The 23255-nt window shown below is 38.1% G+C and overlaps 1 gene segment (V, D, J or C); it reads right to left on the bottom strand.

Moving 5' to 3' along the window:
- Nucleotides 1-16888: 16888 nt before the first annotated feature.
- LOC142844058 (immunoglobulin lambda variable 4-69-like) lies at nt 16889-17400 on the bottom strand. The segment is given in 2 exon segments: nt 16889-17211; nt 17322-17400. Coding segments are annotated over 2 exon segments (402 nt in total).
- Between the last annotated feature and the right edge of the window lie 5855 nt (nt 17401-23255).

Below are 23255 nucleotides of genomic sequence, written 5' to 3' on the forward strand. Positions count from 1 at the left end.
ACATAATCAGTAACAAAGCAAATATCCACAGAAACAAAGAATTTGTAGTAACCACCAGTATACTATCAGATCAACATGGAATAAAGTTAGAATTCAACAATAATTCTACCCCCAGAAAGCCTACAAACTCATGGAAACTGAACAGTCAACTACTGAACCACCTCTGTGATGCGGGAGTTAAAGCCTTCTTTTTTGTTTAAACAGAAAAAGGGGGAAATGATTTGGGAGTGTCATCTATCTAACTGTTGCTTTCATTGGTTAATTAATAAAGAAACTGCTTGGCCTTTGATAGGCCAGCCCTTAGGTGGGTAGAGTAGATAGAACAGAATTCGGGCAGAGAGAAAGCTGAGTCAGGCAGATGCCATATCTCTCCTCTCCGAGATGGATGCAGGTTTAGATCTTTCCAGTAAGTCACCACCTCATGGTGCTACACACATTAATAGAAATGGATTAATCAAGATGTGAAAGCTAGCCAGTAGGAGGATGAAGCTAATGGGCCAAGCAGTATTTAAGAGAATATAGTTTCTGTGTATTACTTAAGGTAAAGCTAGCTGGGTGGCTGGAAGTGGCACGCCACTCCCTCTACTACACCCCTGGATCAAGAAAAAATAAAGAAAGAAATTGAAGTTTTCATGGTATTTACAAAGATGCTGAGCTTGAGGAATTGGTGGCTCTCTCTCTTGATTCTCTCCAAGAAGGAAATAGATCAGGCCCAAGGCCTTTGTCTCTTTTGGATCCAGGCCTCAGTACTTTTCAGCCCATGAAGTCATTTTTGGCCTCTGTGCTTATATGGAGAAAAATAATCTATATAAAAAAGTGAATGATCTCAATCCATTTTGAACAAAAGTCTTCTAAGAAAATTAAATGCAAACAATTACTGAGTCTTACCCGACAAACTTCCCAGTAGCTGATATGGAAGAAACTAGTGGAATCTTTGCTTCTTTAATGCCAACATTAAAGATTAATGGATGATTTAGAATGAGGAGAGTTTTACACTAGCAATCTGGTGATTTGTGTGGTGTATGAGGAGGTTCAGGAAGAAAAGTGTGCATTCCTTGGTGATGACATCCCAGTTCCCGCTTCATGAGGCCCTACAGCACACACTGATCCTCTCATAGGCCTTTCATTCTCTCTCCAGTCTCAGTTTTATGAGAGATCAGTGCCTCATGAACATCCACCCTTCTTCCTGTGTGTCTGTATGAAGAAGGATGCAAAAAAGAAATCCAACTCTAACTGAGAATTGCATATAATGAAGGGTTATTTATTTAGAGGTAGACTCAGAGATACAATCCTCCTTATGAATGGGGAACAGGAACCAAATGATGCCATAGCAAGAGAGGACAGACCCACACTACATTGGCATATCTAGAATAAGATGCTACATACAAGTGGGCAGGCAACTTAAAGACTACTGGCTAGAGTTAGTCCTATAACACCTCCCCCTTTTGTTTAAATAGGAGAGTTTTAAGCCTACTATAAAATTATATAGAATAAGAAAAAAATGTCAGGTATAAAAATAAGAATTACTACTAGCATAAACAATATCAAACAAGAAACATGTGATAAATGTCTCAATAATTATCCTATCCTAAGAAGTTTAAGTCTTATAATTAACTTGGCCAAGTCATGAAAGAAAAGTAACTACAACTATCTAGTCTTCAACCCCATTGAAGACCCAAGAAGGGAAATAATATTACTTAAGTAAGCAGGAAGAGCAATCAAGCAACTTCCAAAATGTGCAACAAATGATAAAGACAACTGGCTACCTAGGCAATCACCCAAAGTCTCATTTGCAATGTTGGAGCAACCAACTTTGGCTAACACCTAGAGTGACAGACCACTTTCAGAGGCAGAAAAGTTTTCAAAACCATATTGCCCTGTCTTGGCAAGATTTGGCAGTCCTTTTTCTTATATCCTGCTTATCCTGTCCAGAAATTGTGCACTTTGTCAGTGGTTGATGCATGGTTCTTTGACCAAAGGCCAGTTTTGCCAAGAATAAAACAAACTCTAAGTGGAGTGTCTTAGGGGCTCTACATTCTCTCGAGAATAGATCAATGTTGCCAGGAGCAATTGTGTCTTACATCAACAGAACCCTGGGTTATTAAAATGCATTCCATATTCTATGCCTTTTTGAAGCAGTTGAAGATTACCTATCTATGCAGAATATGATCTCTATGTATCTAAAGAATCTATTAGTCTAACTGTAAGTATGAAAAATATGGATGACTACTGACCTGTAATTCTTAATACCTATATAACTTAAACACTAAGACTTCATATTAGAATATTAAACAGTCTTTAAACAGCTGTGCAACAAATGAGGACAATGGCCTCAAAATGTAAACAATGTATAAATATCTTGATCAGAGGTAGAAATGTATATTACAATACTAAACTTATATCAATAAACAAAATGTCTTAATCATGCATACATACAATGTGACAAAATAACTTTGCCTAAGTATACAAATATTGTAGACAAAATAGGAACATATTCAATATAATTTTAGTTTATATCAATATACAAGAATCTAAACCAATGTAAATTGCCATATATAATAGTTTACAAGTTTTCACTCCTTTTTTCATTATCATTATTAGTAAGAATAATCTCACACTAATCTATTATCCCATTCAATTTCCCGTTTTTTCAATGAGATTACTGAGTTTACATAATTTTCCCCAACCCCCAACCTTATAACAATTATAATCAACCCCTAAATGATGTCCCTACCTAGGACATTTTTTTGGGGAGAGGGAACATTGTCTTCTAGAACTACTTCCACTGACATGGGGGCAATGTTCTTTATGGTGTATTGTGAAAGTGATAGTTAAATTCCAAGATTACTAGCTGATATAATTGCAAATAATCTCTGAGTATTCAGTAGAGATTTCTGAGGTTCCTATTTGGAGTTTTGGACAGAAGATGGTAAAAATAGTATACCATTTCAGCTACCCAATTTGGAACCATCTAGAGCAGCTAGTACCCAAAACCAGGTCTTATAGTAGCACTATCAACATCATGACATATCAACCAGGTAGAGTTGTTGTTGTGGGCCACCATCACCTTCTGGAAAACTTTAAAGAATACTGCAGGAAAATTTATTATTCATTGTGAAAAACTCAAACATTATTTACGCAAACATATATTCAATGAAAGGTACAATAGAGACAAAAATATGTATAAAGAAAATTAATTTTTTAATTCCTTTTTGCTTTCTATCCCATACCATGGCTCCTGACATGAAACAGAAACTCTTAAGTTTTTTGACAACATGCTTGAAATTAGAGACAGACAGTGTCATTCACTCTCCAACACCAAAGAGAACTCTATATATACAATATGTTTCTATCACCTGTCCTTATAAGTCATATTCCCTTTTCTTTTTTATCATAATATATATTTTATTAAAATAAACATTGTTTCATTAAACTTTGAAAAAAAAATTTTTTGGTTTTTTTTAGTGAGAAAAGGAAAAAAACGTTTCAGCCTCCTCCCAGTCTCCCATTTCCTTCCCCCTCCTCCCGCCTTTCTTCCCCTCCCCCCACTCCTCTCCCCCTCCCTCTCCAGTCCAGAGAGCAGTCAGGGTTCCCTGCCCTGTGGAAAGTCCAAGGTCCTCCCCCCTCCGTCCATGTCTAGGAAGGTGAACATCCAAACTGGCTAGGCTCCCACAAAGCCAGAACATGAAGTAAGATCAAAATCCCGTGCCATTGTCCTTGGCTTCTCATCAGCCCTCATTGTTTGCCATGTTCAGAGAGTCCAGTTTTATCCCATGCTTTTTCAGTCATAGTTCAGCTGGCCTTGGTGAGCTCCCCATAGATCAGCTCCACTGTCTCAGTGGGTGGGTGCACCCCTCGTGGTCCTGACTTCCTTGCTCATCTTCTCCCTCCTTCCGCTCCTCATTGGGACCTTGGGAGCTCAGTCCAGTGCTCTAGTGTGGGTCTCTGTCTCTATCTCCATCCATCACCAGATGAAGGTTCTATGGTGATATGCAAGATATTCGTCAGTATTGCTATAGGATAGCGTCATTTCAGGTTCCCTATCCTCAGCTGCCCAAGGAATTAACTGGGGACATCGCCTTGGGCTCCTGGGAGCCACTGCTCACCATATAATAATCAAAACACAAAATGGGCGGCAGAAGGCGGCCGGGACACCGGGCGGCGGAAGGTGGCCGGGACACCGGGCGGCGGAAGGCGGCCAGGATACCAGGCGGAGGAAGGCGGCCGGAGGACGCCCAGCGCAGCCGGCAGGGACCGACTGGGACCGGAGCAGCAGCAGAGGACAAGGCTGCTGGCGGCGGGAACCATCCCAGCAGCAGAAGCAGGCTGCAGGGACCGCGCACAACACCGAGAACAGATCGCCCCACTACAATTAAACCAAAGAGGTAGGCCTTCGGTTGGGGAGGTCCCTGGCAAAGGAGGAGCCGGGTCCTATTCCTGAAGACCCTTCTGAGGGGTGAGAGGGATCTTGGCCCCCCGGCAGGAACCAGGAAGCAGAGCAAGGGCATTTTGTAAGAGGAGCCCCTGGCCAGCAGGGGAACCTGAACCAGTTTTAAAAGACCCCTTAGATAGCATCGATAGGAGGAGATGGGCAGGCGCCAAGGAAAGAATTCACCCAATAATCTGAAAAACAACATGAAAACACCAGAACCCAACGATCTTACAACAGAAGGTCTCCAACACCCTAACACAGAAGAAGTGGAAAAAATTGACTTTATGAAAGCAGTAGAATCCCTTAAACAACATGTGAAAAATGCCCTTATAGAAATGGATGAGAAGTATAACCAAAAATTTGAAGAAATGAGTAAATACGTACATAATACCCTGGGAAACCAAGAAAGAAGGATCAAACAGGTAATGGAAACAGTTCAAGAATTGAAAACTGAAATGGAAGCAAAGAAGAAAACACAAACTGAGGACAAGCTGGATATGGAAAATCTAGGTCAACGAGCAGAGCCTACAGAAACAAGCATAATCAATAGAATACAAGAAATAGAAGAAAGAATCTCAGATTCTGAGGACACCATAGAGAAAATAAATGCTCTGATCAAAGAAAACTGCAAAGCCAACAAATTCTCATCACAAAACATTCAGGAAATATGGAACACAATAAAAAGACCAAATCTAAGAATAATAGGAATAGAAGAAGGAGAAGAGTCACAGCTCAAAGGCCCAGAAAATATTTTGAACAAAATTATGGAAGAAAACTTTCCCAACATACAGAAAGATATTCCTTTGAATATTCAAGAAGCATACAAAACACCAAACAGACTGGATCAAAGGAAAACATCCCCTCGCCATATAATAATCAAAACACAAAATATACAGGTTAAAGAAAGAATACTAAGAGCTGCAAAGGAAAAAGGCCAAGTAACTTATAAAGGTAAACCGATCAGACTTACACCTGATTTCTCTATGGAAACAATGAAAGCCAGAAGGTCCTGGATAGAAGTACTGCAGAAGCTAAGAGACCATGGATGCAAGCCCAGACTACTATACCCAGCCAAGCTTTCGATCACTATAAATTGAGAAATCAAGACATTCCAGGATAAAAACAAATTTAAACAATACGTAGCCATGAATCCAGCCCTACAGAAAGTAATAGAAGCAAAACTGCAACCCAAGGAATCCAACATTGCCAACACTGCCTACAATAACTCAGGCATCTAGCGACCCTTCACTAGCACAACTCAAAGAAGGGAGACACAAATTCTACTTCCAAAAACAATAAAAATATCCGGCGTAAACAACCACTGGTCATTAATATCACTTAATATTACTGGTCTCAATTCACCTATAAAAAGGCACAGGCTAAGAGATTGGATACGAAAACAGGATCCAACATTCTGCTGTTTGCAAGAAACACATCTCAACCACAAAGACAGGCATCAACTCAGAGTAAAAGGCTAGGAAAAGGTCTTTCAAGCAAATGGTCCTCAGAAAAAAGCAGGTGTGGCCATATTAATTTCTAACAAAACTGACTTCAAACTAAAATCAATCAGAAGAGATCGAGATGGACACTTTATACTCATAACAGGAACAATTTGTCAGGATGACGTCTCAATCCTGAATATTTATGCCCCTAATATAAAGGCACCCACGTATGTAAAAGAAATATTACTAAAACTCAAGGCAGACATCAAACCACACACACTAGTAGTAGGAGACTTCAATACACCTCTCTCAGCAATGGACAGGTCAATCAGACAGAAACCTAATAGAGAAGTAAGAGAACTACTGGAGGTAATGAAGCAAATGGACTTAACAGACATCTATAGAACATTCCACCCAAATAGGAAAGAATATACCTTCTTCTCTGCAGCCCATGGAACCTTCTCGAAAATTGACCACATACTCGGAAACAAAGGAAACCTCCACAGATACAAAAAAAATCAGTGTCCACCTGTGTCTTATCAGATCACCATGGATTAAAGTTAGAATTCAACAACAATACTACCTCCAGAAAGCCGACAAACTCATGGAAACTGAACAGTCAACTACTGAACCACACCTGGGTCAAGGAAGAAATCAAGAAAGAAATTAAAGTCTTCCTTGAATTTAATGAAAATAAAGGGACAACATACTCAAACCTATGGGACACTATGAAAGCAGTGCTAAGAGGAAAGTTCATAGCACTAAGTGCCCACTTAAAGAAAACAGAGAAAGCATACATCGGAGACTTAACAGCACACCTGAAAGCTTTAGAAAATAAAGAAGCAGACACGCCCAGAAGGAGTAGAGACTGGAAATAATCAAACTGAGGGCAGAAATCAACAAAATAGAAACGCAGAAAACAGTCCAAAGAATCAATGAAATGAAAAGTTGGTTCTTGGAGAAAATCAACAAGATCGACAAACCCCTATCCAAACTACTTAAACGACAGAGAGAGAACATGCAAATAAATAAGATCAGAAATGAAAAGGGGGACATAACCACAGACACAGAGGAAATTCAGAGACTCATTAGATCTTACTACAAAAGCCTGTATGCCACAAAACTAGAAAATGCAAAAGAAATGGACATTTTTTTAGATAAGTACCACATACCAAAGCTAAACCAAGACCAGATGAATGATCTAAATAGACCTGTTAGTCGCGAAGAGCTAGAAACCGTTATCAAAAATCTACCTTCCAAAAAAAGCCCAGGACCAGATGGTTTCAATGCAGAATTCTACCAGAACTTCCAAGAAGACCTAATACCTATACTCCTTAATGTATTTCACAATATAGAAACAGAAGAGTCATTGCCAAATTCCTTTTATGAAGCTACAGTTACCCTGATACCAAAACCACACAAAGACCCAACCAAGAAAGAAAATTACAGGCCTATCTCACTCATGAATATCGACGCAAAAATTCTTAATAAAATACTAGCAAACCGAATCCAAGAACACATTAGAAAAATTATCCATTATGATCAAGTAGGCTTCATCCCAGAGATGCAGGGCTGGTTCAACATACGCAAATCTATCAATGTAATCCACCATATAAATAAACTGAAAGAAAAAAACCATATGATCATTTCATTAGATGCTGAAAAAGCATTTGACAAAATTCAACACACCTTTATGATAAAAGTCTTGGAGAGATTAGGGATACAAGGGTCATACCTAAATATAATAAAAGCTATTTACAGCAAGCCGTCAGCTAACATTAAATTAAATGGAGAAAAACTCAAAGCCATCCCACTAAAATCAGGAACACGACAAGGCTGTCCACTCTCTCCATACCTCTTCAATATAGTGCTTGAAGTGCTGGCAATAGCAATAAGACAACATAAAGGGATCAAGGGGATTCGTATCGGAAAAGAAGAAGTTAAGCTCTCGTTATTTGCAGATGATATGATAGTATACATAAGCGACCCCAAAAACTCTACCAAAGAACTCCTACAGCTGATAAACACCTTTAGTAATGTGGCAGGATACAAGATCAACTCCAAAAAATCAGTGGCCTTCCTATACACTAAGGATAAGGAAACAGAGAGGGAAATTAGAGAAGCATCACCTTTCACGATAGCCACAAATAGCATAAAATATCTTGGGGTAACTCTGACCAAGGATGTGAAAGATCTATTTGACAAGAACTTTAAGTCTTTGAAGAAAGAAATTGAAGAGGACACCTGAAAATGGAAAGATCTTCCTTGCTCCTGGATTGGGAGGATCAACATAGTAAAAATGGCAATTCTACCAAAAGCAATCTATAGATTCAATGCAATCCCCATCAAAATCCCATCAAAATTATTCACAGATCTTGAGAAGACAATAATCAACTTTATATGGAAAAACAAAAAACCCAGGATAGCCAAAACAATCTTATACAACAAAGGAGCGTCTGGAGGCATTACCATCCCTGACTTCAAACTCTACTACAGAGCTACAGTATTGAAAACAGCTTGGTATTGGCATAAAAACAGAGAAGTCGACCAATGGAATCGAATAGAAGACCCTGACATTAACCCACAAACCTATGAACACCTGATTTTCGATAAAGGAGCTAAAAGTATACAATGGAAATAAGAGAGCATCTTCAACAAATTGTGCTGGCAAAACTGGATGTCAACCTGTAGAAGAATGAAAATAGATCCATATCTATCACCATGCACAAAACTCAAGTCCAAATGGATTAAAGACCTCAATATCAATCTGAACACACTGAACCTGATAGAAGAAAAAGTGGGAAGTACTCTACAACACATGGGCACAGGAGACCACTTCTTACGTATAACCCCAGCAGCACAGACATTAAGGACCTCATTGAATAAATGGGACTTCCTGAGACTGAGCAGCTTATGTAAAGCAAAGGACACTGTCGCTAAGACACAAAGGCAACCCACTAACTGGGAGAAGATCTTCACCAACCCCGCAACTGACAAAGGTCTGATCTCCAAAATATATAAAGAACTCAAGAAACTAGACCGTAAAAGGCTAATCAACCCAATTATAAAATGGGGCATTGAGCTGAACAGAGAATTCTCAACAGAAGAACTTCAAATGGCCAAAAGACACTTAAGGTCATGCTCAACTTCCTTAGCGATCAGGGAAATGCAAATCAAGACAACTTTAAGATACCATCTTACACCTGTCAGAATGGCTAAAATAAAAAACACCACTGATAGCCTTTGTTGGAGAGGTTGTGGAGAAAGAGGTACACTCATCCATTGCTGGTGGGAATGCAAACTTGTGCAACCACTTTGGAAAGCAGTATGGCGGTTTCTCAGGAAATTCAGGATCAACTTACCCCTGGACCCAGCAATACCACTCTTGGGAATATACCCAAGAGAGGCCTTATCATACAACAAAAGTATATGCTCTACGATGTTCATAGCAGCATTGTTTGTGATAGCCAGAACCTGGAAACAACCTAGATGCCCTTCAATGGAAGAATGGATGAAGAAAGTATGGAATTTATACATATTAGAGTACTACTCAGCAATAAAAAACAAGGACTTCTTGAATTTTGCATGCAAATGGATGGAAATAGAAAACACTATCCTGAGTGAGGTAAGCCAGACCCAAAAAGAGGAACATGGGATGTACTCACTCATATTTGGTTTCTAGCCATAAACCAAGGACATTGAGCTTATAATTAGTGATCCTAGAGAAGCTAAATAAGGAGAACCCAAAGAAAAACATAGGCATCCTCCTGAATATTAACCTTCAGCAAGCGATGAAAGGAGACAGAGACCCAAATTGGAGCACAGGACTGAAATCTCAAGGTCCAAATCAGGAGCAGAACGAGAGAGAGCATGAGCAAGGAACTCAGGACCGCGAGGGGTGCACCCACACACTGAGACAATGGGGATGTTCTACTGGGAACTCACCAAGACCAGCTGGCCTGGGTCTGGAAAAGCCTGGGATTAAACCAGACTCTCTGAACATAGCAGACAATGAGGACTACTGACAACTCAAGAACAATGGCAATGGGTTTCTGATCCTACTGCACGCACTGGCTTTGTGGGAGCCTAAGCAGTTTGGATGCTCAACTTACTAGACCTGGATGGTGGTGGGGGTTCCTTGGACTTCCCATAGGACAGGGAACCCTGATTGCTTTTCGGGCTGGGGGGGACTTAATTGGGGGAGGGGGAGGGAAATGGGAGGCGGTGGCGGGGAAGAGACAGAAATCTTTAATAAATAAATATATAAAAAAAGAAGTGTTTTAATATTAAAAATCAGAAAACATACAGAATAAAGAAAGAATATTAAGAGCTGCAAAGGAAAAAGGCCAAGTTACTTATAAAGGTAAACCTATCAGACTTACACCTGATTTCTCTATGGAATCAATGAAAGCCAGAAGGTCCTGGATAGATGTACTGCAAAAACTATGAGACCGTGGATGCAAGCCCAGACTACTATACCCAGCCAAGCCTTCGTTCACTATAAATGGAGAAAACAAAATTTTCCAGGATAAAAACAAATTTAAACAATACGTAGCCACAAATCCAGCCTTACAGAAAGTAATAGAAGGAAAATCACAAACCAAGGAGTCCAACAATGACCACAATAGCTCAAACATCTAGAGACCCTTCACCAGCACAACTCAAAGAAGGGAAACACACCAACTCTACTCCCTTTTCTTAATTATCCTTATTAGATAGTTATTTTTTCTCTGTCAACATCGAAACATCCAGGGTCTCTTGAATTTTGAAGAGTGTATTTTTCTGTAATAATGAGAGCAAACACTGCCCATACCTATACAATTTCCTTACTACCTGTATGGATGTCACCTATGTGGATGAGCTGTCATTTCTTTCTCAAGAGATTTCTCTTTTTCAAACTGAATCTTTATTAATTTTGATGGTACCCAAAACATTTTTTTTCTCCTGTTGAAACAAGAGCAAAAAACCTTCGACAACATAGCACATCTCCTGGCTTCCATAGTGACGTCGACAATCTTGAAATATACTATCTGATTAAATTCAGAAGAGTTTTGTATTATCCAATGCCTCTCTGCTACTGTTTTTCCTTTCTTGATAGCATTAAGAAAATTCAAGGTTAATAAAGCATTATGTAATCACGTCTGGAGGTATTTTCTACTACTTTTTGTTTGTTTAACATATCTTTTATAGTTCAATTTGATCTTTTTATAACTGCCTGACATGTAGGATTATGTGGTATATCTGTAAAATGTTTTATATTACATCAAGCAAAAAACTGTTTTATTTTCTTAGAGACATATGCTGGACCATTATCTGTCTTTATTTGTGCAGGTATATTCATGATGGCCATAACTTCTAATAAAGGTGTGATTACTGAATCAGCCTTTTCTAAACTAAAAGCATTTGCCCATTGAAAACCTGAATAATTGTCAATGGTGCGGTGTACATATTTTAATATTCCAAATTCTGCAAAGTGGAAAACATTTATTTGTGATATTTCATTCCTTTGTGTACCTTTGTGTTACTCACTGCAGGTAGTGGTGTTTGGTTATAGAAAGAACAACTACAGTATTTCTTTATAATCTACTTAGCTTGTTGTCATGTAATAGAAAACTTTTTCATTAAACCTTTGCTAGTGATATGATATCTCTTATGAAATTCTGAGGCCTTCAATATATTTCTAATCAATAATCACTGAATTTCTGTATCACCTGTGCTAATGGACATGGCAGACATCTATGGGATTGGATGTGAGATATATATGGGACAGAGCCTATTCCTGATTATATCTTGCTCTTGGATAAATAATGAAGTCAATTCTGTATCATCTGGTATAAATTCAGCAGTTTCAATGCAAGACAACTCTTTCTGCATATTGTGAATCAGTAACTACATTAAGTGGTTTTTGAAATCCCTTAGTACCATGAAAATAGCATATAATTCTGTCTTTTTGACAGCATTATTAGGGCTCCATTTCACCTTACTTAAATCTTTTGATTTGTAACCTGTCATTCCTGATCTGTTTGCATAAGTATAGAATATATGGGCTCTAGTTATTGGCGTGTCTCATAAAATGTGGGGAAGGATCCAAGTTGTTTTCTTTATAAGGTTAATTCTATCAGTTTTGGGATAATTGCTATTAATATCTCCTAAAAAAAATTAGCACAAGTTCTTTGACAAGGTTCAGTGTCTTCACATGTTTTTTTTTAATTTCACAAGAATTAAAAGGCACTATAATCTCTGTTGAGTCTATACCTGCTACTTGAGGATGTCTCAACTTAACTTATATAATTAATTCAAAGACTTTTTCCACATTAGTTTTTAACTTTTTAGATGGTTTCTGTAATACAAATATCTATTCTAAGATGCTCTTATCTTTTAGTATTAAAATTTCTGTAGGATAATTTCTGGAAGGCAATATGACTAAAATGCAAACAGATTTGGATTCACCCTATCCGTATGTGCCTCTGTAATTTTTCTTCAACAACAATTAATTCCTTTTTTGCTTCAGCTGTTAATTCTGGGAATATTTAAGACTTTGTTACCATCTAAAGATTTGTTTAAATGAACTATTCAATCAGATACTATGCCAACAGCTGCTTGTACACAGGAAATGTCTCCTAACAATCCTTAAAAGTTATTAAGTGTCTACACTCAATCTCTCCTAATTTTTGCCCTTTGTGTTCTAATTTTCTGTAAACCTATTTTATAATCTAGGTAATTGAGAGAATCTCTTCTCTATATTTTTTCAGGAGCAATTTGTAATCCCTATTTTGACTAAACTTTCTTTACTTCTTCCAACATTCTTTCTAAAAGATCTACACTTGAATCACATAGCATAAATGTCATCGATGTAATGGTAAATCATAGATTTATGATTTTTATGTATTATTTCCAGTGGCTGACTTAAAAAGTATTGGCATAGGGTGGGTTATTGAGCACTCCCTGTGGAAGGACGGTCCATTAGTATTTCCTAGTAGGTTGAGAATTATTATACTTAGCCACTGTGAATGCAAATATTTCTCTGTCCTTTTCTTGTAAAGGTAAGTGAAGAAACAATCTTTTAAATCAATAACTATAATAGGCCTTTCTTTGCTAATATATAAGGCAGAGAAATTTCAGATTGTAGAAGGTCCAAAGGTTGAATTACCTTGTTGACAGCTCTTAGATCTGTCACCATTATCCATTTACCAGATTTCTTTTTAAAACAAATACAGAAAAATTCCAAAGGCTGGTTGACTCTTAAATATGGTGAGCATCTAATTGTTTCTCTACCAGTTGTTCTAAAGCCTGCTCTTTATCTTCTGTTAACAGCCATTGTTTAAACTATATTGGTTTCTCAATTAACCATTTTAGAGGTAGCAACATTGATACCTCTAAACGTTTGTTAGTTGCTTTGTGTTCTTGTACAGCCTGAATGACTTTGTGTATAGTATCTTATAGTATTCTTCCAAGAATTATGTGTTTTGTTGATGGCAGGAATGTTAATCTTCATATTTCATTGCTACAGCAGGTCACAACCCCATAAATTTACTGCAATATTAGCCACATACAGCCTCAGCTCTTCTCTCTGTCCTTCTAGCCCTATGCATTCAAACCATCTTGTTCTTCATTTCACTTGAGATAGGGTTTAATTTCTTAGGAATTGAACATCTGCCTCTTGAAGAGGCCAATTTGGAAGCCACAACTCTGGAGCAAGGATACTCACATCCGCACCCATGTCTATCAAACCCACAATTACAATGTCATGTATACACTCTTAGCTTTGGTTATTGATCATTTATAGAAGTCTGCCAGAATATGTGTTTCTTATTTCCTGTTAAAATTTTTGATTTATCCTCCATTCTTATTCCATCATCCAGAATAATCCGGTCTTTTACAGAAGGTTCTAGATTTTTAGATTTTCCTGGTGAGACATGTCCTCCACAATGAGTCAGAATGATTGGACCACTTTTGGCTTGCAGGCCTACTAGAGCTCCCCCCTCACTCAGGGAGTTTCCCGATAGTATCAGGTTGCCTTGTCTGTGTTTTGTTGATATGCATTCATTGGTCCAAAGCCAGCCTTTGCTACACCTTCTACATATACCAGAATGCTGAGTCCTCTACTCATGACATCCCAGAGGAGATGTTATTCCTAGAAAACCCTTGCATACACTCCCTTCTCAGGTGTACTATTCTTTCTTTATTGAGCTCTACATTTTTTTCTCTGTTCCCCTCCTCATCATTTGGATAGTGTGCAGATTGCCATCCTGGAGAGATACTGTATCTGCTAACCTATCATGACTTTTTAACAAATTTTGATTGTCAAATTCAGCAGTACGTATTTTTTAAGATAATTTCTCAGTACTCTTAGACGTGGATTCAATTTTGTCTGTCAAATTAATGTTATCCTTTTCAATGGTATATTTTTTCAGGTAACTTTTGAATTTCAATGGTATTTATCCTGACAGCTAGCTGTTCATTATTAGTTTGTAAAGACCATAGCATTACTAAAAGTGCCTCATTCTTGGCTCTGTTATAAACCATTTTCTTAAGGAAATAATATGAAGAAATAAACTGAGTCCTAACGTTCAATAAATGGATGTATCACAATATCCATATAAGCCTTGCAGAATACTATCTATAGTATTAGCAAAAAATTACTAAAGCTTTAGTGGTAATTATTTCTGCCATTATATAATTTTCAAGTTTATTAATTTATTAATTGCCTGTTCTGAAGTCTGGTATATTGTTTTAGGTGTAATGTTCATTGTCTAGCAGGTGTCATGGTTGCAGAGTTGTGACTAACACCAATGCAACCGTTGGAATATAAACAGTCCTGAGCCGCTTAGTTTCCCGCTTTGGTACTAACTAAATACTGAGAAATATGTTTTGCTTGACAAATTAAAAGCAATTAAATCAATTCCACACATGAAGCAAGCAGCCCATAACTCACAGGCAGGGAGCACAAACCAGAAACTGCACAAGTCACCATGAGGCAAGGAATGCAGCAGTGGTGGAAGGGATGTTCATGAGGCTGGGAAATTTCCAAGTTGCCACACACAGTTAGTTCCACTGTGGTTGGTGTTTTAAGCAAGCCAAGCAGGCAGGGTTGGGAGACGTTCTGGGCTGTGGAATGGTTAGACCTTTAAGCTGGTCCTCTCAGTAGGTGTAGAGTCTGGATCATAGGCACCAGATAAATAGGACATTAAAAAGAAATCCCAAACTATCTCAGAATTGAGTATAATAAAGGGTTATTTATTTAGGGGTAGATTGATGGAGGAGGGTCATCTTTCTATCTGTTGTTTCATTGGTTAAGTAATAAAGAAGACTGCCTCAATCCTTTAATCAGACAGAAAATTAGGTAGGCGGAGTAAACAGAACAGAATGCGAAGAGAAAGAAGCTGAGTCAAGAGTCGCCATGATTCTCCCACTCCAGAGAGATGCAGGTTAAGATCTTTCCTGGTATGGTAGCTCACGGTGCTACACAGAATATTAGAAATGGGTTAGATCAATATGTAAGAGCTATCCAATAAGAGGCTGGAACTAATGGGCCAAGCAGTGTTTAAAAGAATACAGTTTCTGTGTAATTATTTCGGGGCATAAGCTAGCCATGCAGGCGGCTGGGTGCCAGGGACGCAAACCCGCTGCTCTTATTACAACAGTAGATCACAGATCATAGTCCTCTGCATGAGCTGGGAACAGGAACTGAATCACGCCACCAGAAGAGAGGCTAGACCCGTGCTTTATATTGACATACATAGAATAAGAGGACATACCCAAGCAGGTGGATAACTTAAAGGCTACTGGCTGTAGGAATTACTACAGCACCAGTTCTACACATTACAGTTCAAATCTGGTCTTTTAAACTAGATGTGGTAAGAAAAGTGATTTGGTGAGCATGGTCACCCATAAATAATATTTCCAAAAAGATGCATTTGTATACTTTTCCCCATAGACTGGGAATTTCACAAGAATTTAGAGAGAACCAAAAAAAAAAAACAACAAATTTTGAGCATCTGGTAGAAATTTAAAATTTATTTTTTAGAATTTTATTACAAGCTCATTGGCTTTAGGTAGGTTTGAGGTTGAGTTTGGTTAAGAAAGAGAAGATCTGGAGGTGATATGTTGAGTAAGACAGAAAAGAAGACATTATGCTAGCAATAAGATATTTGGTTATGGAAAGAACAAAGACGGCTTCTGGCCATTCTCAAGGGTGTGTGTGATGATGAGCTAATGCCTTTTCCTTAATACTTCATGGATATATGCTGTTATAGTGCACACAGATTGCTAACTTCACTTTGGTGTGTTTTGTTCCTCCTCTGTGTTCTATATTCCCTAGCTTCAGTTCTTGGTGATTACTTAGAAAACTTATTGAAAGACATCAGACACAGCCCAAAATGCTGATATAGAAAGGTCACATGTGAGAAATTTGCAGAGACTAAACCATATAGCAGTAATTTTATCCTTCCTTTAAAATACCTGGGAAGGCTTACTAAGTAAAGAGGAGTGTCAGAAGCAATAGGGAAAGTTTATGAACAGTTGAGGACAATGCTCAGCCATTGTGGCTGTTTCTAATATTTTGTAATGTGTCTAGGGGTCCCTACCACACTACTTCATAAATGTCTTTGGATTGTACTTCTTAGAGTTTTGGAGTTAAAAGACAGGGCATGAGAGAATAAAGACTTTTTACAATGAAAAGACATTCCTGTGAACTTTGGTGAGTAACAGTGAGAGCTTTAAACCCAGTTCTCTAACTTTATATAAGAATGTTCGCACCACCTAAGCTCTGTACACATGAGATTTGATTTTACACAGTCATTAATTTAACACAGCAGTGAACCCAATACAATCCTTGACTTTCTTCACTTTCCCAAGGTGCTCAGGAGCTAGAACTATAATCTATCCCCTTGAGTCATATACAAGTGTGATAAAAAAGAACTTAGATGATCCTATTCAAAGCCATAGGCTTGCCTTAGTAGCAAGAGGGAAAATAGTTCTTGTCCTGCTTCCTCATTTATATGGGTCACTGTGTTCACTCGTATTGTCCTCCAGTGCTATAAAATGTAGCACAGAAATAGTCTGCTTCATCTTCAGGCTGAATGTTGGAGATGCTTAAGTAACGCTGAGCTCTAGAGCTGGAGCCAGAGAAGCGATCAGGGATCCCATCTCCCTTTCCATGGTTTCCATTACTGTTAACATACATCAGATACTTAGGAGCCTTGTCTGGTTGTTGCTGGTACCATCTAATGGTGTAGGTGCTGTAGTCACTACTCAAGGTGCAGGTGAGTTTGACTGAGGCTCCCAGGGAGGCTGAGGCTGTGGGTGACTGAGTCAGCACAGGCTGGGAGAAAGACCCTGTAAAAGAGAAACACATAATCTCCTGGGGTAAGAGAAGAGAGGATAATATACCTTGTTGTCAGTTTGTTTCCCTGAACTGGCCTCGGCGTCTAGATGACTCTCCTAACCTGTGCAGTGAAGGAGGAAGAAGAGGAGAGGAATCCAGGCCATGGTGCAGATACCACTGAGCTCTGCTGAGACAGACATGGTGTGGTCTCTCTTATCCTTTAACATTTCTCAGAGATCTGAGAGGGCCCATCTTGCAAATATGCAAATTTTCTTTGTCAAGAAAATTCTTTCTTAGGTGTTTGTGCCGTCAAAAATCTGGGTGTCACTTCCTTGCTGACGTTCGCCAAGAGATCACAATAGCCCAGGTGCTGGCCTATTGGATCATGAACAGTCACAAAGAGATAGATGTTTGTATCTCAGCTAGATTCTCCAGATCCTTCAGTGAAACCTGTGGAACTAACTGTTCAGGTTTAGGTCTGCCATGTTTGTCAGCATCATACTTCCTTAAGGCTTTGACTACTAAGTAGTTTCTGATCAAGTTCAGGAGTTACCTTCTCTGAGGCTGACTTTTACATCTTCTCTTTTGTTTTCTCTCCAGTGGAAATGCTATGTAGATCAGTGTTTATACACTATAGGTTATGACCACCACAGGACAGAGGACACATATCAGATATCCTGTTGATTAAATATTACATTATTATATTTAATAGTAGAAAAATTACACTTATGAAAAAGCAATGAATAATTTTCTGTTTGGGTGACAACACAAAAAAGAAACTATATCAAGGCCTCAAAGTACAAGAAAATTCGAGAACCAAAGTTGCAGACATTAATTTATAAGGATCTCTTTATTCACGGGCCTTTCCTACTTATGATGAGGACAGAGAAATTTACTCCATGAGCCCTTCTTCAGAAGGCTCAAGATTCCAGACTTAATCTCTCTGCTTGGTTCCTTAGCAAATTGACTCATAGAGACACACTGTTGAATATTAGTATTTAGGATGATAAATAATATGCAGCATGACTCTTTTGACACATTATAAATTAAAAAATGAACATTACATGAAAATACAAAAGAAAATTTTAAAGAAAATAGTCGGGGAAAAAACAAAGTGGGCTTGTGTTTGTCCTTAAGAAAGGATTAGAGAGTATTGATAAAGAATGATTGTGTATGATGGTTTCCAAAGCACTCAGGGAAACCGCCTACTACTTATCTAATATCACAATACAATATTTAACTGGCAGGTCTTTAGGAGCATGGATGATCAGAAAAGGGAGTTGTCTAAATTGCAGGAAAGAATGAAACATGATAGAAGAAATAACAGGGGTCACTGGGCAAAAGCACCAGGAATGTCAGGACCATGTGGATTTGTTCAGGTATGCTTTAAATCATACATGGTTAAAGTAACTATGTACCTTAGTTGTGTCTGTCCAACACATATCCTCCAGGCTCAGGAATATGCAGGAAAGGAAGTGTGTGGAAAGAGCTTAAGATCCAGATATGACAGAGGACTCCAAGGAAACAGCATCTTCCAAACACAACAGGACTGAGTCACATGTGAAGTCATAGAAACATTGAGGCAAGCATGTAAGCCCAGCACAGGTTAAAATCAGACAAAATGCCAAATCCAAGAAATACAAGTAAACAAATAGTCATAACCTTATCTGGAATTTATTTGTAACCGAAAACTTAGAATAGGGAAAATCAGTTATCTCCAATGAATTGTCACTGAAATGTCAAACACACTCCAGGGCAGGCCTCATAGTCAACAGTAAGAGACTTTATGCTGTGTGTCTGTGTGTGCAGTTTTAAATTTTGTCTGATTGATTTTCTCACATTACTTCGTCCATTCTTTTTGTTTTATTTTTCCTATTGTTGCTGTTGCTTTGCTTTTTGGTGATTTTTCTGTTTTGTTTTGTTTGGTTTGGTTTGGTTTGAAAGAGCATGAAGTTACATGGGTAGAGAGCTAGAGGGAACTGGGAAGAGTTGAGAAACAATGTGATCAAAATATATTGTTTGAAAACTTAAAAAGTAAAATAATCTGAATACAAAATATTAATAGACAAAAAATAGAAAGGATAAAATATAAAAAAGAAAGACAGAGAGATAGAAAGAATGAAAGGAGGGTGTGAGGGAGGAAAATATAGAAGGAGGGAGAAAAGGATATAGGAAGGAAACAAAAGAAAGAAGCTAGGGTTCTGTTATCTCTGGTTGAATACATGCACAGAACTATGCGCATTGTATCCTACTGAGAACTTTTGAAATAGCAGGATGCTTGAGTATGTGAGACCATTTCTCAAGCCCCAATGGGAGTTGATTCCTGGAACTACCATTGTGAAAGGAATGAGTCACATTACAAAAGTTGTTGTATAGATGTGGTCTTTACACACACACACACACACACACACACACACACATTAAATCATTAAATAGATATGTAACTAAGTAAATAAATAAATTATTTTAAATCTTTTGATGCTTCCATGACAATTTTACTACTTTTTCCTGCCTGCCTGTGGTTTTGATTTTATATTAAGTACACCTTGGTATTACTGACATTCAAATATTGATGTTACTTGGGAAGGAGAACTCCACAAGTGAAGGATGCTAGACCCCAATTCAGACCTGCAGATACAGGATCCATGTGCATCTTGAGTTTTAGAAAGTACTGACTAACACAGGCTACAAACTATAGTGGTTCAGGTTGTAAACTGTTCTCTTTTTTTCTATGTATTATTTCTTGCCATCATGTATAAAAATAATTTCAGGACTCTCAGTATGTGCATTATATGACAGGATTAGCTTGCTTAAGTTTTCCCACTAAAAATGACAGGAATGTCCTTCAATGTTATATAGTTCACAGATTGTTCAAAAATGAGTTTCTAATAATAAGGTAGTGCTTGTTTGATCTCACTCTCACAGGTGGATGCCATTGAATAAAAGGCATCTTCTAGAAGCTGCACTACTGTGTCTTTATCACAGTGCTAAAATATTGAAAGAGGAGACATGTATTTATGATGTAAGACTGAAAATTTGTTAACATTAGAGTTTAGTTGCAATCATAAAGCAAGAAATATGAATCAATTTGTCAATATACTTAGGGAAAATGGAGTGAAGATTAGAGAACTGTGCACAAATTCAGAAATACTTCACAAATTATTGCCTATTTTGTTATTTCCTTGAGATGGCAGCAACAGCATAACAACCTATAAAGAGAGGGTTAATATAAGTGACTTGTATTATCACATACTGATTTCTAGAGGAGAGATGTGCAAATGGACACAGTGAGCTAAGCACACTATGGCATCTCTTCCTTCCCTTCTAGTCCAGTTGTTTGTCAACAATCTTAGGTTATCATTGGTCAACAGCTACATATCCTTATATGCACATCCATCTTCATGATAATCCGACACTACCTCCACATGTTCTCAGAGCCTTCAGATCAATCCAACAATACCTCCATATGTTCTCAGAGCCATCCTATGAAGACCTAGGGGATTCACTATGCTTCTCCATAAGCTCTTCTGACTTAACACATCTGCAATAGTACTCACAATTTTAGAATGTGATTATGCACAGTGGTAACTGATTTATCACATCATCATATCATTCCTAAGAGGAAATGTGTTAATCTAATGTCAGAAAAAAAACTATTGTGTGTGTATATATACATATATTCCTAAAATAAATATATAATAATTACATATTAAATAATATAATATATATCAATTATATAAGTACTATATAGTATATTGATAATATATTAATTTTATATAAAATAACATATATTAATGCAATAATTATGTTATATAATATGTCAATTATTTCTTCTTTTTGTTTATTTTTATTGAGCTCTACATTTTTCTCTGTTTCTCTTCCTGCCTTGTCCTTTCCCTTTCTATCCTCCCCCAAGGTTCCCATACTCCCAATTAACTCAGAAAATCTTGTCTTTTTCTACTTTCTACTTACTTCCCATGTAGATCAGATCTATGTAAGTCTCTCTTGGTGTCCCCATTGTTGTATAAGTTCTCTGGGGTTGTCATTTGTAGGATGGTTTTCTTTGCTTTGTGTTTAAAACCCACATACAAGTCGGGTCATGCAATAATTCTCTTTCTGTGTCTTGGTCACCTCACTCAAAATAATGTTTTCTGGCTTTTGCATTTAATTACAAAATTCAAGATGTCATTTTTTTCTGCTGTGTAGTATTCCATTGTGTAAATGTACCACATTATTCTTATCCATTCTTCGGTTGAGAGACATTTAGGTTGTTTCCAGATTCTGGCTATGACAAAGAAAGCTGCTATGAACATAGTTGAGCACATAGCCTTGTGACACTAATATGTCAATTATAAAAGTGTATGTTATTGTCATATGATATATGTTACTATAGTGTCATTATATAGTAAACTTACAATATACAATTTCATAGCTTTTAAAAATATACAATGAATTGCATTTTCTTCAAATGAAAGATAATATACCAATAGTTATAAAATATGAATGGACTGTTATTCCAGTTTAATCTAGTTGTAGAAAGAACATTCCAGAGAATGCCTCTGTGGATACTTTGGACTCATACAAGCAAACACATCTATGGGAGGATTTAAATATTTTACTTCTCATTTTATGTTTTTATTGTCTATCACAACAGTTGACAAATAGCTCCATGTTTTATTCTAGTTAGAACACAAATGAAGGAAGATATTTTCCTTCAACATTTGTGGAGATTTAAAATTATGATGGCAGCAGTGCCTGGTCATGGAATCCCACTATCACAGGACAGAGCTTATACTCAGGCTCAGGCAAATGTGCATTTGTCTTGCTTCTCCATCTGGGTCTCACTGTGCTGAGCACCACTGTCGTGTAGCATGCAGTAGCAATCAGCACTGACTTCAGACTTGTAACCTGAAAGCCCAGAACAAGATGCAATATATTGTAAGAAGTGACAGGAGAGTGTGAGTGCCTGTTAACTGTTAGGTGAATCAGAGCCTAGAGGCTTGGCCAGGCAACACCTGGAAAAAGTGTGGAAAGAGAAAACAGTAGCTACTAGAGACCCTCATTCCTCAGCATCAGTTCATCTTGTGGAGGAGAACCTGAAAGAAATAGCTGTTACATTTAAGAATAAAGCAAAGAATGGGAGGGTCATTTCAAAGACAGATCTTTTTTTTTTAATGTCACTTAGCTTTTTATTATTATTTATTTTTTTATTGAGAAAAGGAGAAAAAAACAAGTTTCCACCTCCTCCCAGCCTCCCATTTCCTTCCCACTCCTCCCACTCTTCTCCCCCTCCCCCCACTCCTCTCCCCCTCCCTCTCCAGTCCAAAGAGCAGTCAGGGTTTTCTGCCCTGTGGTAAGTCCTAGGTCCTCCCCACTCAGTTCATATCTAGGAAGGTGAACATCCAAACTGGCTAGGCTCCCACAAAGCCAGCACATTACGTAGGATCAATAAGGGTCACTGAATCTAAAATTGGTGATCGTAAAGAAGCTAAGTAAGAAGGTGAACCAAAGGAAAAACATATTGTTGTCCTCTTGGTTATGGGAAGTAGACAAAATTGCCGGGGAGAAAATTGGGATCTTGGGGGTGGGGTGGGATGGGGGTAAGGGGTGATGGGGAAAGAAAAGGGAGAAGGGGAGGATGGGGGGAATTTGGGGGAAAAGGAGGATTGGGATAAAGGAAGTTTGGATAGGGGAGCACGGAAGCACAATTCTTAGTTAAGGGAGCCACCTTAGGGTTGGCAAGAAACTTGAACCTAGAGTGGCTCCCAGGTGCCCAAGCTGAGGTCCCCAGTTAGTTCCTTGGGCAGCTGAGGATAGGGAACCTGAAACTACCCTATCCTATAGCAATACTGATGAATATCTTGCATATCATCATAGAACCTTCATCTGGTGATGGATGGAGATAGAGACAGAGACCCACACTGGAGCACTGGACTGAGCTCCCAAGGTCCCAATGAGGAGCAGAAGGAGGGAGAACATGAGCAAAGAAGTCGGGACCACGAGGGGTGCACCCACCCACTGAGACAGTGGAGCTGATCTATTGGGAGCTCACCAA

The sequence above is a fragment of the Microtus pennsylvanicus genome, chromosome 1, assembly GCF_037038515.1.
Source record: "Microtus pennsylvanicus isolate mMicPen1 chromosome 1, mMicPen1.hap1, whole genome shotgun sequence".
In the NCBI taxonomy this organism is placed as follows: domain Eukaryota; kingdom Metazoa; phylum Chordata; class Mammalia; order Rodentia; family Cricetidae; genus Microtus; species Microtus pennsylvanicus.